This window comes from Sphaerodactylus townsendi, linkage group LG01, assembly GCF_021028975.2.
Source record: "Sphaerodactylus townsendi isolate TG3544 linkage group LG01, MPM_Stown_v2.3, whole genome shotgun sequence".
In the NCBI taxonomy this organism is placed as follows: domain Eukaryota; kingdom Metazoa; phylum Chordata; class Lepidosauria; order Squamata; family Sphaerodactylidae; genus Sphaerodactylus; species Sphaerodactylus townsendi.
In genome coordinates, this window is record NC_059425.1 from 137,016,032 (window position 1) to 137,031,844 (window position 15,813).

At 43.3% G+C, this 15,813-nt stretch overlaps 1 protein-coding gene across 2 annotated transcripts in view; it reads left to right on the forward strand.

Moving 5' to 3' along the window:
- ME1 (malic enzyme 1) overlaps positions 1 to 15,813 on the forward strand; it is a 140,700-nt gene that overhangs the window by 116,730 nt on the left and 8,157 nt on the right. For both annotated transcript variants that reach the window (XM_048495245.1, XM_048495255.1), the window contains 3 exons: positions 516 to 621; positions 10,715 to 10,857; positions 15,205 to 15,378. In XM_048495245.1, coding sequence (XP_048351202.1) covers positions 516 to 621; positions 10,715 to 10,857; positions 15,205 to 15,378 — 423 coding nt within the window. The remainder of the gene's footprint in view (positions 1 to 515; positions 622 to 10,714; positions 10,858 to 15,204; positions 15,379 to 15,813) is intronic.

Genomic DNA, 15,813 nt, shown 5'->3' on the forward strand with positions numbered 1-15,813 from the left:
TTGCTTCATCTCTTTGCCAATAGTTTGTAAACATTCATAAGACATTTTTGTTCCATTAATGCCAAGCAAGTGATGTATTTATATATGTTATTTCAAAATATTTTTTCACACTGCTTGGAAGTAAAAAATGGATTTTGTAAAAGAAGGGTGCTCCCCCTCTTCTATATTTAGAAATTTTAGTGACTTTTCACCTAGTAAATATTGGAGGTGGTTACAGTGATGCCTCTGCCCATATGAGAAAGTTTTCTGGAAGTAGGGAAGAGGGTGGCATCCTGAATGTTCAGCCAAAAAAGGACGAAAATACTTGTTTGAAACCTTTCTGTTTGATTCCTGGTAACTGGTTTCAGCCAAATATACTTTTGAATAATAGTTGTTATATATTTGACCTGTGGCAGACAAAATCCAATCAGTTAACTTCAGGTAAGATGAGATGTTTTTGTTTTTGAGGAAAAAATTGAGTCTTTTCAGAATGAATGAGAATTCTATTTTTAACATAGAAACTCTTCTTTCCTTAGGGCCGTGCCTCACTGACTTCTGAGAAGCAACAATATGCCCATCAACATGAGGAGATGAAAAATTTAGAAGATATTGTCAGAAAACTGAAGCCAACTGCACTTATAGGTAACATCTATAGCCACAGCTGTTTATCTAGTTTTACTGTTTCATTTTTATTACCTGATGGATGACACTGAAGATACATATTCAGTGTGCAAAAAATGTGGGTTTCAAATGTCTCTGGCCGTTTCCGCACGGGCAATGAATGGCGACCTGGAGATGGTAAAAACGCCGTCTCCAGGCCGCCATTCGCATGGGGGGCGCAGCTGCAACGCAGCTGTGCTGCCCTCGCACCGCCCTCCCGGCCTGAAGCTGGCGTTTCCCCAGAGCGCTTCCCAGCGCTCTTTTTGGGGAAAGCGCGCGAGTGATGCCGAGAAGCGAGCGGCGGCTTCCGCGCCGCCTACGGCACTCACCTTGTTCCCGGGCCTCCGGCGTCGCCCGAGGCCTGAGACCGCCCTCCCTCGCGCTGGAGCAGGCCAGCGCAGAACCAGGGCATGTCGACACCGGCTGACGTGCAAACCGAGGATTCCAGTCGGCCGGGCGCTCCGTGGCGCCGGCTGCCCGGCTGTTCCCAGGACCGTCCATGCGGACGGTCCCAGCGTCGTCGGGTCGGCGTCATAAACGCCGACCCGGCCGTTTCCGCCTTCGTGCGGAAACGGCCTCTGAGAAGAATTATTTTTCAAGTTGTTATCAACAAAAAAACCTATGAAGGTACATTAATCTTTTTAAAAGAGCCTTCAATCCCGCCTACCCCCACCTCTTTTTGTGGCATTTTTTCAGCTTTAAAAAAAAATGTTAACTTTTATGATATAGCGCTAGACCAATATAGCAATTTAATGCCTTCGGGGAAGAGGCGGCCTATAAATCTAAAATATAAATAAATAAATATAAATAAATAAATAAATATATTGCCAGCATTCAGATGCTTGCTGAATGCTGGCAATATAGCACTGTAGCACAAAAGTTAGATTTTTTTAAAGCTGAAATAAAACACACTGCAAAAAGAATGGGAAGCAAAGCAGCACAGTTTGAAATGGGCAGAGCACTTCAGATACAATTCATAAATATATTTAAATGCACTGTATGAAACCTATGTCCCAATATTACTTTACTTGGAATCAAGCCAACAACAGATAACAACCTGTTTAGATTGGCTGTGTGAAAGGTAACTAAGGCCGTTTCCGCACGGCCTCCCTGTCGCCTCCCCGCCGGCGAGAATTCCGCCGGCGTGGAGGCGAAGGCACCAGCATGCATGCAGTGGCCTAGCAGAACGACAAGCGGCGGGCTCCGCGGGTGCCTCTTCTCAGCCCGTCCACTCACCTTGTCCCCGTCGTCGCCTGCTGGCGGAGCCCTGCCCGGCGCCTCAGGCCTCCAGGGGTGGGAGGACGAAAATGGTAGACTTATTGGCGGCAACGAAGTAACCTGTTCCAGCGTGATTCGCACGCGCCACGGGAAAGACGCTACTAACAACAACCCCTAAAGTTTGTTTGTTTGCAGGCGACCTGGCCCGTAGTGAAGCTGTCAGGTCGGCGCTGCTGCAGCAGCCTGTCTGAAACCCGGTGAAAGCGCAAGGGGTGGCGTTTTTACCGCCCCCAGGCCGTCGTTTTTGACATTGGCCATGCTGGTAGGGGCTGATGGGAATTGTAGTTCCTGAACATCTGGAGAGCCGCAGGTTGCCTACCCCTGGTCTAGAAGCTAAATTTATGTCAGCAGTTGAAAAAGCTAGTGACACAATACCTTATGTTGGGACCAGTTAAAAATGCAGATGCTAACATTTGAACATTCTTATTGAGGGATATGAGTTTGGAGCAAAAATTAAAGGAAAATAATGCATTCAGACTGATGACAATTTTGTTGAGTCTTTGGAACTTCAGCTTTTCCTCACAATTTGAGTGAGAACTTCAACCATTTCAGATCCTGAAACTCCTGGTTCTCAGATACATCACTGGACATGTCTCCTGCACTTGCTCCATTTAAAATAACGTTAATAACACAAAAATGCATTATTAGTGCACCATGTACAAGGGAAGCCCTGGTAGACTTGGATGAAGTTGTTAGGTCTTGGGACATTAAACCAATAAACAGACTCTGAAGTAGAAATCAGCAGCGTTTATTGATGAGTTAGTCAAGCAACTCGCTCCCCCTGACAGTGGTCTAGTCTTTCACATATTCCATTCTAAGCACTTCAGTGCTGACAAAGGAACAATTGGGCTGTTATGCCTGCCTAGATTTTAGGACAATGTCAGAAGCAGTGGTTAACATATTTAAAAGCCAGATATATCCGGGAAATTTTGCAGATGTGAAGTGACTAGGGGCCGTAATTTTTTCATCTTCTGTCAACACTCCAAGTCGCGGTCAGCACCACTGCCCTATTTCCATATAAATTGGACATGACAATCTGTTGCAGTTCTTCCTATCAATTCCTTTACTAATTATCTTTTTCCCAGCTTAGCCTTTGCCTTTAGCCTGTTTTACAGCTGTTTTAAACTGAGTTGAACTGTTTTAAAACTGTTGTATCGTGCGGTTTGAACCGCTTAGAAGTGTTTGAACAAAGTTATATTGTTGAGCTGTTTTAAATTATGTCTGATTGCTGCTGGAATTTTAAATTTGTTAAGTTATATTGTTTTTGAGTTGCTGTTGGAAACAGCTATAGTTGGGAGTCGGGCCTCTCGAGGCCATTCTCGGAAGAGGCCTTCCCAGTGGAAATATAAATAAATAAATAAATAAATCCTTTCCTGAGATGTGGTGACTAGAACTGAACACCCAGAATGCGGTCAGCCTACCACTGCTTTATATAATGATACGACAATCTTGGGTGCTCTATTATCAATTCCTTTCCTAATTATCCCCTGCAGCATGGAGCTTGCCTTTTTTCATTTGCTATGCACTGAGTTGACATTCCCATGTTTCTTAGCCCTCACCTAAGATGCTCAAGTCCCTCTCCTGGTCTGTGACTGTGCTTAGCACTGGACCTGGCAGGTAGTGTGTATGTGAAGTTTGGATTTTTTTTGCCCCTATGTGCATCACTTTACATTTTGCTACATTGAACTGCATTTGGCGGGCATTGTTTATCACTCACCTAATTTATCAAGCGTCCGCCTTGGAGAAGCTCTTATAGCAATCCTTTCGTGGTTCTCACCACCCTACATAATTTGGTATCATCTACTCTAGAAATCTTAGCCCACTACGCTTACCCACCCCTTATGTCCAGGTCATTTATGAATAGGTTAAAGAGCACTGGTCCCAAGAGCTGGATCCTTCTGATCCTATGAATAGGTTAAAGAGCACTGGTCCCCAAAACCACCCACTCCTACATCTCTCCATTGCAAAGAACTTCCCATTTACATACTTACACCTTTGTTTCCTGTTCCTCAACCAAGTTTTTTAAATCTATAGAGGACTTCCCTTCTTATTCCTTCATTGCTGAGTTTTTCTCCAATAGTCTTTGGTGGGGAATCCTTTTGTCAAAAGCCTTTGGAAATCCAAAGTAGACAATGTCCACTGATTCCCCCCTTATCCATATGCCTGTTTACACCCTCCAAAGAACTCTCTGAAGTAAGTTTGTAGGAGGCTGGGACTTGCCTCTTCAAAAGCCATGCTGACTCTCTTCCTCAGCAGGTTTTGCTTTTCTACATGTTTTATAATTTTATCTTTAATGATAGATTCTACTAATTTACCAGGAACAGATGTCAAACCCTGACTGGCCTGTAATTTCCCTGGAGTCCCCCTAGATCCCTTGCTTAAATATTGATGTGACGTGGCCATCACTTCCAGTCTTCAGGATGAAATGGCTGATTTCAGGGATAAGTTGCATATTAAAGTGAGAAGATCAGCAATTTCATCTCTTAAGCCTCTTTAAGAACCTCTTAGGTGAAAACAGTCTGGAGCCAGAGGATTTGGTAGCATTTGAACTGTCAATGGCTGCCAGAACTTCTTCCTTGTCTGCACCACACTATCTTCACTAGTTTCTCGGATTAAGCCTCCTAGGAAGCTTTGGTTTTGGAGTGCAGGAATTTTCTCCTTTCTCCTCCTCCTCTTGGAGTGAAGATGAATGCAAAGAGATTCACTTAGCTTACTCTACCACCATCTCCCTGTCATCTTTTTAGCACACCTTTTGTTCCTTTGTCATTTTAAGCAGACCTACTGCTAAAAACTCTAGCTGGCTTCCCTACTTTTAATGTACTTCAAGAACTTCTGTTTGTTGCTGGTCTTGATGTTCCACAATAGCCATGCGTTCCTCACATAATCACTTTTTTTTGCCTCCCCTTACACAGCTAACTTTCTTCTCTTTTGCCACCATTTGTGTACCCTCTGGTATTCCTCCCCAGTCAAGTTGGACTTCCATTTTCTAAAAGATAGCTTCTTTTTTCTGATAATTTCCTCAACCTCTCTTGTTAACCATGGTGGCTTTCTTTTGGACTGGGCACTTCCTTTTCCCTAACCTATGCGAACATACATTCCAGCTGAGCTTTTTTATGACTGTGGTGTTTTTTAAATAACCTCCAAGCATCTTGGATAGTTTTGACTCTCTTTGATTTTCCCTTTCAGCTTCCCCTCGCGACTTTCCTCCCCTCATCTTTGGAGAGAGAATTTCCCTTTCTGAGAGAAGCTGAATGTAACTACATTAGTAGTTGTCACTTGTTCGCATGCAGAGTTCTTATGTATGTCATAGCGAGATGATGCAGTGGTATTATCTCTTACAAGGGTGGGACTGAAAGAGAGCACTGAGGATTTTTTTTTGACCAGAAGTGCACAGAAGAACTGTTAAACATCAATTATACCAAGACGAAGATAGTGCACTTCAACACTAAACTCAAGAGATCTAAATGGCAGCTGAAAGGAGCAACAGATAGAGCAAACAAAATGTTTCCAAATATCTAGGAGTGGTGTACCAATACAATGGGAAGCCCACAGCCCGTGTACAATCAGTTATTCAATCGGCTCAAAGAAGTTCACAGGCAATCTTGAGGTTTTTTCGCTCACAGGGGGAACAGTTCATCCCAAGTGCAGTTAGACTGTTTGAGGTAAAACATAGCCCAATTGACCTATGGTGCTCAGATTGGCAATGAGATTTCCAGATTTTGTATTAACCATTGGAGAGGGAGTCCCTATCCGATTTTTCTGAGATACTTGTTTAATACAATCGAAATGTACACAGCCAATGTGGTGATGAGGCAAGAAGCTTAGGGATGGCCAAAGTTGAGACTATCTTTTGGAAATTAAATCCATCCAAATACTGGCTTTAAAAGTGCTTTTTTCCTGTCCCCAGGGATTAATGCCGCTTCATTATTGGCAGCAACACCCTGACCCTGGATGGCTAGAAAAGATTATATCAAAAACTTAGACAGTGTGGTCTTGATCCAGTGCAACTTTTGGAGATTGGAAGTAGCAGAGCAATAGGTATGGTCCACCTGTGACGCCTTACTGACATTGAGATGCAAACAGATTTTCCCGGCTGCCTGTTCTATATAAAACCACCTAAAATCATGGATAGTAGTATTTCAGCTTTCGCACCTTATCCTATCTGTAATAACATCCAACCAAGAAGCCGATGGGCTTTTTCTAGGGCTAACTCGCCTGAGTGCCTTCCCCGCTGTCAGCTAATCTTGATGGGACTGATTCCAAAAAATATTCCAAGGCACAGGAGAACCTGTGTGTGTGTGCAGCTCAGGGGAAGTAGACTCAATGTCACATATCTTACTGCATTGCAGAAGTTACATGAAGCGGTGAAAGGAAGCTGTTGATCCAACCATTGTTAACTCTCGTCATGTATATCCATTCATAGATAACTCAGAAGCGAATTCTGTAAGAATATTATTATTAGAAGATCGTGTTTTCTGCCATTTCTACAGAAGGTAGCTAAATTTTGTATATTGGTACACAACAATGCGTAGTTCCTTATTATTAAAACAAAAGAGCAGCACTGTGTGATGAGGGACTGTAATAATGCCTGAAGCTAATGTTATTTATTAATAGATTTTATAATGGATTTTAATTTTATATTATATTTTTTGTATAAATTGGAGTGCTATGTATTCACATGTACTCTGATTTTTTAACCACTTATTAATGGCTGGTAAAGGGCCGCATAACATAATAAATAGTCCCAGGTTTTCCAGATGTTCAGGGAATTGGTTTCATCAAAGCCTTCACCAGCATGGCCAATTGGCCATGCTAGCTGATGGAATTGTAGTTCCTGAACATCTGGAGTGGTTTTGCAGGTTCCTACCCCGATCTATGTCGGGGTAGGAACCTGGGCTCTCAGATGTTCAGGAACTGATTCCATCAGCCCCTACCAGCATGGCCAATTGGCCATGCTGGTGAAACTGATAAGGTATGGACCAGGCATCTGGAGAAAACACTGATATCCCTATCAAATATCTACTGTATATACTCGTGTATAAGCTCTAATTCGACCGCGCATATAAAGAAATGCAGAGGCACCCTAATTTTACCACAAAAAAACTGGGAAAACTTATTGACTCATTATATGGGAGAATCGAGGAGTGGGAAATGCAGCATCAATTGAGGCATCAGTAGGTTAAATGTTTTTGAATATTTATTTCAAAGAAAAACAGTATTATTTATTTATTTCAAAGAAAATATATTTATATTTTCAAAGAAATAAATAAAATATATTTATTTCAAAGAAAAACAGTTCCATGGGAATGTCAACTCAATGTATGGCAGCTGTGAAAAAGGCAAACTCTATGCTGGGGATAATCAGGAAAGGAATTGAGAATAAAACTGCAAAGATTGTCATGCCCTTATATATACAAAGCAATTAGTGCTGCACCACACTTGGAAGTACTGTGTTCAGTTCTGGTCACCACATCTCAAAAAAGGATATTGAAGAGATAGAAAAAAGAAGTGCAAGAGAGAAGGGCAACTAGCGAGGGATGATTGAGGTGACTGGAGGCACCTTTCCTATGAGGAAAGGCTGCAGCCAGTTTGGGACTCTTCCTAGTTTGGAGAGGAGGCACGTCTGAGGGGGATATGATTGAAGTCTATAAAATTATGCATGGGGTAGGAAAATGTTTGACAGGAGAGAATTTTTCTCTCTTTCTCTGCTATACTACACCCTGAACCAAGAGGGCATTCATTGCTTGAAAATGCTGGGGAAGAATTAGAATCTAATAAAAGGAAACACTTCTTCACGCATAGCGTGTGATTGGTGTTTGGAATATGCTGCCACAGGAGGTGGTGATGGCCACTAACCTGGGATAAGCTTTAAAAAGGGGGCTTGAGACAGATTTATGGAGGAGGAAGTCAATTTATGGCTACACCAATCTTGATCCCTCTTTGATCTGAGATTGCAAATGCCTGCTCAACAGTCCAGATTAGCAAAGGGCAACATGGCCAGTAGAGGAAGGCCATTGCTTTCACATCCTACATGTGAACTCCCAAAGGCACCTGGTGGGCCACTGCGAGTAGCAGAGAGCTGGACTAGATGGACTCTGGTCTGATCCAGCTGGCTTGTTCTTATGTTCTTATGTTCTTAGTAAACTGGCTCTGTAAGTGAAAAAGAGGGTCAACAAGAACAATATGGTATCAACAATAACTTTAAAAAGAATTACAAAAACCTTAGCTCCAACCAGCAGCAAGGCTTAAAAAAAAACACAAGAGAGTTAAAAATCCTTCAAAAACTGGATTCCTCATCATCATCTGTATGTCCAAATGTAACCTAACTTAGATTTTAAGAGGGATATTATCAGAAATGAAAAATCTATTAGCTTCCATTGTAAACGATGGGGGATGGGGCATCCCCTTTGAGGAATCATTGCCAACTTTGGATCCCCTGGACCCAAATCCTACACCAAGCCTGGCTGGTATCACTAAGTAGACTCTCCTGATGAGACCAGCCGGGTTTCGAACAGTTCAGTTCAGAAGGTCCAAAGTTGAGGATGGACCCCCTCAAAGAGGGTAGCAACCCATCTAAGCTAATAGCTCCCATTATTGAAAACAGTGGGGAATGGGGGCACCTCCTTTGGGGGTCTGGCATAACTTTTGGACCCCCCCCCCCCCTGGAACCAAACTTTTACCAAACTTCTGGCTGTAGTATCATCAGGAGAGTCTCTTCTGGTGAGGGTACCCTATGAGGGAATTTAATTGCCTCTAGCATAAAACAGCACCCCCTTCTGGCCCGGCAAAGTAAAACACACACAAAATTTTAATGGACGCATATAAGTCGAGGGGAGCTTTTTCAGCATTAAAAATGTGCTGAAAAATTCGACTTATACACGAGTATATACGGTATCTAGTAGTTGTCACTTGTTCGCATGCAGAGATACTGAATCTGACAGAATTGTGGTCGCTGTTCCCTATCAGCTCAACAATAGCACTGGACTTCCCTTTTCCAGATCCCTGGTGGGTCCATAGTCCCACAGGAATTAGATCTAGGATCACCTCTCCCTGGTTGGTTAGTTCCACAACCATCTGCTCCTAAGCCACAGTCATTTAGCATATCCAGGAATGCTCTCTCCTTACTATGACCTGAACATGCATTTTTCCAGTTTATCTGGGGATAGTTAAAATTGCCCATTACCACTATGTTTTTGCTTTTGTTGGCAAAATTTGTATAATGACACTATATGTTATGGTGGTGGTGGTGGAAAGTGCCATCAAGCCACAGCCAATGTATGGCAACCCATAAGGTTTTCAAGGTAAGAGATATTCAGAAGTGGTTTGCCATTGCATTACTCCTGAGTCGTAACTCCAGACTTCCTTGGTCTCCAGGGCCTACTCTCCTTAGCTTCCAATCTGATGAGATGACTAGCCTGAACCATATTATATTCTTAGGTTGGAATTGCATGATATAGTACCAGCTTTTATATTCTTACTTTGGCAATACATTTGATAAAAATGCCCTACCCTTTTTCTGCTATACTGCACTTTTCTACTTACCTGTGTGTGGCCTTATCCTCTTGTGTGTTTACCTATTTCTGTTCCATGTATTTGGCTGGACATGAGTGGGAACTGTTCTTGGGCTACACGTTATATTATGTTCCTACATGTGTTCTTTTCTACGTTCAATTGTAGTCTATCTCACAGAAAGATCCAAGTGCTGTTGGTAGTTGTTTGACAGAAGTAGTGTGCTTCCACAGTAAAAAAAATATTCCCTTGGGGGTTGAGTTGGAGGGGGCATGGGGGGGGAGGGCTGGTGATGGTCCTCCCAACTTACTGCTTGCTCTCCTGCCTTTGTTTCTGCTGCTCACCCACTGCCTCTCAACTCAGTCTCCAGGCAGCCAGCAAACTGAACCAAGCCCAGCATCGGGCTGCAGCTTTGCCTCCTCTCCCCCTTCCCAAGTTCTCTTCCTCCTCACTGGCTCACTGTCTCCCTCCACCAGCCTGCAGGCCAAAAACAGAAAAAACACTGAAAATACAAAATCCCCACAAACAAATCCCTGCCAAGTTTGTTTGTTTACCATTGCAGGTGAAACCTAGGCAACTGCTCCACTTTGCCCAATGGAAGGAGCACACCTCTGACCAGCCTCCTTCACTTGCTCTTTCTACCACACATCCTGTGGGCACTGCTGAAGGGAAACACTAATCACCAACCCTTTGTTTTCTTCATTCCAGCTTCCCCATTATTGCCTTAGTTTTTAAATTTTATTTTAGAGCCTCAGATGGGCTCCAGCCATCTGGCCACTCACCTACCTGCCTTCCGCCTTGGCAAACTGTTCAGAGGAAGGTTATATTACAGCCAGCCTCCCTACAATTCAGGTGGAGCGTGCAGAGACGTGAAACACAAACTTGTCTCTGCCACTGCTCCACAGCTTGCTGGAGGTACACCTGGGCCATTGCTTGCGGGTGTGTCCAGGTGGGCACTTCTCCCCTTGGGATCTTTTTCATGCCCTCCGCCCCCCTAATCTATGGATTGGTTAAAAAAAGAGCTTTCTGTTAAACTGCTGGACCGTGAGAAGCATGGCTATAAAGTACCTGACACTCATTACGTTTTCCTTGGTACCCGCTCTTCCATGGGGACAGGAGAGAGCTTGGTGCTGTTTTAAGTAGATATGCCCCTGCTGGGCACTAGGATTGAAGTGGAGCATTGCCGAACAAAGAAGGTCCAGGGAGTAATGGCGGATGAATTCAGAAATCAGGGAAGGTGAATTATTTCATTTCCCACAACAATCTGTTATACTTCTGTTTTGCTTAGGGGTTGCTGCTGTTGGTGGAGCATTTACAAAACAAATTCTCAAAGACATGGCTTCCTTCAACAAGCGGCCAATTATTTTTGCTCTTAGTAACCCAACCAACAAAGCAGAATGCTCCGCTGAGGACTGCTATAATCTAACTGAGGTAAGGAATGAAAATTAATGCATCTTGTTTGTTTTATTTCAGCAGTCAAGTAGAATAACCAGATATTTGGTTTGTAATCTTTTAAAGGACGTTTGCAAATTCTTGTGTTTTTCAGTTAAGATTTTGAAAATAGAACTTTGTGAGTGCCTCAAATGTCATTGTGGATGACCAATATTTTGGGGGGGGGATTTAGGGGCAAATTAGTGGGATTCAAATACTCTTTAACAACTGGTTCGAACTTCCAAAGTGGTGAGATTCAAAATATGAATTTAATGACCTAGTTTACTGCCCTTAATGACCTTTTAAGTATTAAAAAAAAGATATACCTCAAAGGTGAGTTTATTATTTCATACAATACTTTAAATAAAGAACAAAAGAGGTGCAAAAAACTAGATTATGTTATAAGAGAAAGAGTTTTTAAAAATATTAATGAAAAAGCCTGCTTGAAAACCACGGATCCTCATGAGATTTTTGCACTAAGTCATCCCAAAAATCACCAGCACATAATAACTCCAGTCACGTCTAGCCAGCTATGTTCGACAGACACAATAATCACACATCCCGGCTTCTCGTGCTGCTGCAGTGGCTTCAAAACCTGCTCGTAAAACATGGATCCTCATGATTTTTCCATTTGGTCACCCAAAAATCACCAGCACATCACAGCCCATGCCCCTGGCAATGTGCCTGAACACAACAATCACACATCCCATGCTCCGTGGCATGGCAGTGGCACAAAAACCTGTTTGGAAAACACAGTTCCACACGGATCGTCATGGTTTTTGCACTAACTGACCCCAAAATCACCATCTCTCGGAACAATGGCAGCTGAGCAAGTGGGGGCGGGGAGGGAGGCAAGGGGAGGCTAGGAGTGGGAAATGGGGTGGGCCCGGAGGAGGGAAGGCACTGCTCAGACCCCCTAGGAGCCCAAAGCTGGCGCCCCTTTTGAAGTGGTTGGGGGGAGAGGGAAGGCTTCTGTCGGGCCCCCAAGGGCCCAGCTGGCTTTGGGGGGGGAGTGGGGGGAGAGAGAAGGCTTCTGCCAGTCCTCCAAGGACCCAGCTGGCCTTTTGGGAGGGAGTATTTGTTTGTTTGTTTGTTTGCTTGCTTGTTTGTTTGTCGCATTTATAAACTGGCCCATCCCGAAGAATCTGAAGTACAGTGTACACAGGAAGACAGACACAGTATCATATATACGGGTGGCCAAACAACTTAATAATACACAGAGTAAATAAAGTTAAAACAAGTTAAAACAATTTACAAAATTCATAAAATAAAGCAGCATCAATACAATGATATATACTCAGTAAGATTATAAGAGGTATGGAAGTGATGAAGGTTTGAACCCAGAGCCAGGCGGAAGTGTGAGTGTAGATTTTCTGAGATGCACTATATTAGGCGTGCCAATGATGGAATGTAGCCGCGTAACATAGGAGCATCGGAGGAGCCGAGTCTCTCACTGACGGCCTCTCACCAAAGGCCCGGTGGAACAAAACCGTGAAGTTCTAAAAAACTACTACAGGCCCTGCGAGGAATTCTCCAAAGGTCCACATGAGGCTCAGCATTGATTCTGATGGAGATGGTGGTTCATCACTGGGTGCGTTGAGGAGCCAGGGCTGTAAAGCCCCTGGTTCCGGGAGTAGAGGCCAGTCGCATCATGGAGGGGCCAGGGGCCACCAGTAGATTGGCCTCTTCAGATCGCAGAGGCCTACTTGGGCCATTTGGGGTGAGACGGTCACGAAGGGGGGAAAGGGGAAGCTTCTGCCGTCCCCCAAGGCCCCGCTGGCCTTTTGAGTTGGTTGAGGGAGAGGGAAGGTTTCTGCCAACCCCCCAAGGGTCCAGCTGGCCTTTGGGGGGCAAGGGGGAAGGCTTCTTCCACCCCCCCCCCCCAGGGCCCAGCTTGCCTTTTGAGGTGGTTGGGAGAGAGGGAAGGCTTTTGCTGGTCCCCCAAGGGCCCAGCTGGCCTTTTGGGGTGATTGGGGGGAAAGGGCCCCCAATGGCCTGGGTCACGCCACCACCCCCACTCACTTCTGGAGGCTCTGCTTCAGTTTCAGGCAGCCTGCAGGGCCTGCAAGTCTCCCTCACCCTCCCGCCTGGTAAGCTCCACTTTCCAGCCTGGCCTCAATCCCTTTCTTAGGGCTCTTAAAGGGAAAGGTCCTTTCCCTTTAAGAGCCTGGGTTCTAAGGGAGGGGCAGAGAGGCCAGGCTGATAACAACTGGTTCTACGAACTAGAAAAAAAATAGCTACAGGTTCTAGTGAACCGTTGCAAACCGTCTGAATTCCACCTCTGGTTGGGGGAAAGAAGGCTTGGTGATTGTTACGTGGTTTAGAATGTAACCCTAAGCAGCCAAAAAGCTATTCTCATGTCAAGATATCCTTGAATCTGTGGAGTTCATTATCTCTTGATACTCTTGAGAAAGAGGGGTGCTACCTTTTAGTACAAAATGGGTGCAATAGAAAAAGGTGACATAAAGTTGCCAGCTCTGGGTTAGGAAATATCACAAGATTCTGGGGGTGAAACCTGGGGAAAGTGGGATTTGGGGAGAGCAGGGACCTCAGTCATTGAATGCTTCCTTCAAAGCATCCATTTTCTTCAGGGGAACTGATCTCTATGGTCTGGCAATCTGTTGTAATGGCAGGAGATCTCCTCCCCCCACCTGGAGGCTGGCAACCCGACTCCCAGAAGTGTCTATACCTTGGCCTACAAAAACAGGAGTTGTAAGATGATTTGAACAGTTCATTGAAGATTATTGGATTTTTGATGAGGCATGCCAAAGTGAGAAGTTGCAGTGCAACTGAAGAGCAAGTGGTTGCAAATGACAGATATGTAGGAATTTACGAGCAGGCTGCTCATATATGGACTGCCGGTATGCTTGTAGTGTTGCTATCCTTAAGATCAAGTTGCAAGGACTGGAAAGTATCAACCTGGGTTTTTTTATCATTTTGCGGAAAAAGATACTACGTAGAGTTGGGTTTTTATGCCCCACATTAGAACAGGAATAGTCAATGAATAGTAATAGCTAATTATGGTTAGACAGTTGTCAGTATGAATTTTTATTGAATAGGTTCCCAATTCTAATGTTCTAGTAGAATTATTTATAACTGACAGGTATCAAAATTGAAAATAATCTAAGAAAATAGTTTAATTTTTAAAACTGGTTTTTAAAAACTGGTTTATTGGTTTGACAGATGTGAGGGCAATCTGGCTATGGCATCTATTGGTTTGAAGCTAGTGGTGGGAATTTAAAAAAATCATATAATCAAAACATTAGAAACTGCTGTCTATGAATTGCAGACTGTTTAGTTTATTTGATGGCTTGCACATGGTCTCTTGAATTTCTCTTGTGATACAGTATAGTTTTATAACTTAATAAATAGCAACAAAAATGTAGCATGTCCTTTTTGCCTACTGAAAAGTCCACATCGGAGTGCAATGCAGGAGTGAAACAGGAATGCAAATATTTTGAACATTATGGTTATAAGAGGAATTACATCTGGTACCCAGAGCTAAAAATACACTAAACTATGTGATTACCCATCAAAATGTATGAAGTAAACCATTATAATTTTGCATGACACCAATTTATAGCATATTTGTTTGAACAACTGGAGGGTTTGGGTGTTCGTATATTATAAATATGTGTATTTGAAGTACTCTGCGTTAACAAGAATCCTTTCTATTACAGTAAAAAATAACTAGCAAGCTGTGTAGGTTTTTGCTTTGGTGCAGGGATTTCCAAAACACACCAGATAAAGAAGGAAGACTATTGGATTTGTATTTTTTTCCGCCATTTTTTCCATTTTATTTCATTTTTTAAAACTTTTAGTTCAGCAGGTGCAAATTACTGCAAAGACATAAATAGCACTAGACATTTTACATGCTGTCTTTGCACTACTTACAGTCTCTACTAATGGAAAGGGAATTCTTAACTATACACGGGAGACTTATTCTGAGCTTATTTGTGTGTTCATAGCAGAAGCCGGTTCTCGTTGAGGATATAAATTTCAGTCTCTCCTCCCTGCCCCCCCCCCAAAAGATAAATAAGAGGACAGAATTTATAGGAAACACTTTCATAGTTCTTTCTTATTATTATACCTAATATGTTGAATACAAACTAGCAGGCTCCATGCTTGTGGGTTCACACTGGTTTCCTTGTGGAGTATTTGGAATTCTACTTCAATGTTTATTTCACAACACATGGTTTGAATATGACCATATTTATCACATGACGTGGTGACTCTTCCAGTCATTCCAGTGTTGTGTTCTCTCTCTGAAAGTACTGTTGCATGATCTAATTATCCAAGTCTTCTTTTCGTTAACAGCATTTTCAAGACTTTTTCTCTCTGTTGCAGGGCCGTGCCATTTTTGCAAGTGGGAGCCCTTTCGATCCCGTCAAGCTTTCAGATGGCCGCACATTTTTTCCTGGACAGGGTAACAATGTCTATGTGTTCCCAGGAGTTGCCCTTGGAATTGTTTCATGTGGAATGAGGCATATAAGTGAAGAGATTTTCCACACTACTGCAGAGGTATGAGTCATTATTTATATACCTACATGAGTATAACTAAATGAATAGGTTACAGTAAACATAGAGATCCTTTTGCCCTGCTGACAACTGTTGCTCACTGATCATTACACAGTGATAGCTCAGCCAATTTTGCAGTTATCTCAAATCTGACTTGTGAGTCAAGTAGACATTTTGGTTATAGAACAGCATCAACTCTGCTTTTTCAAACTTACATCTTAAAAATCAACCCGGGATAATGCAATACTGTCCGGTTGTGGAGCCAACATTGGATATTTCCCACACCCTCCCAGTACCCTCCCTTACCTTGGGCCTTCAAGAGGCCAGAAATAGCACATCCCCATCAGCTCTCCCCTCCCTGCACTGAACAGCTGAAGTCAGGGGCAGCTGCTTCAACTCCAAGCTCAGGGGATCATGGGGCAAGGGCTGGGGCAGGGG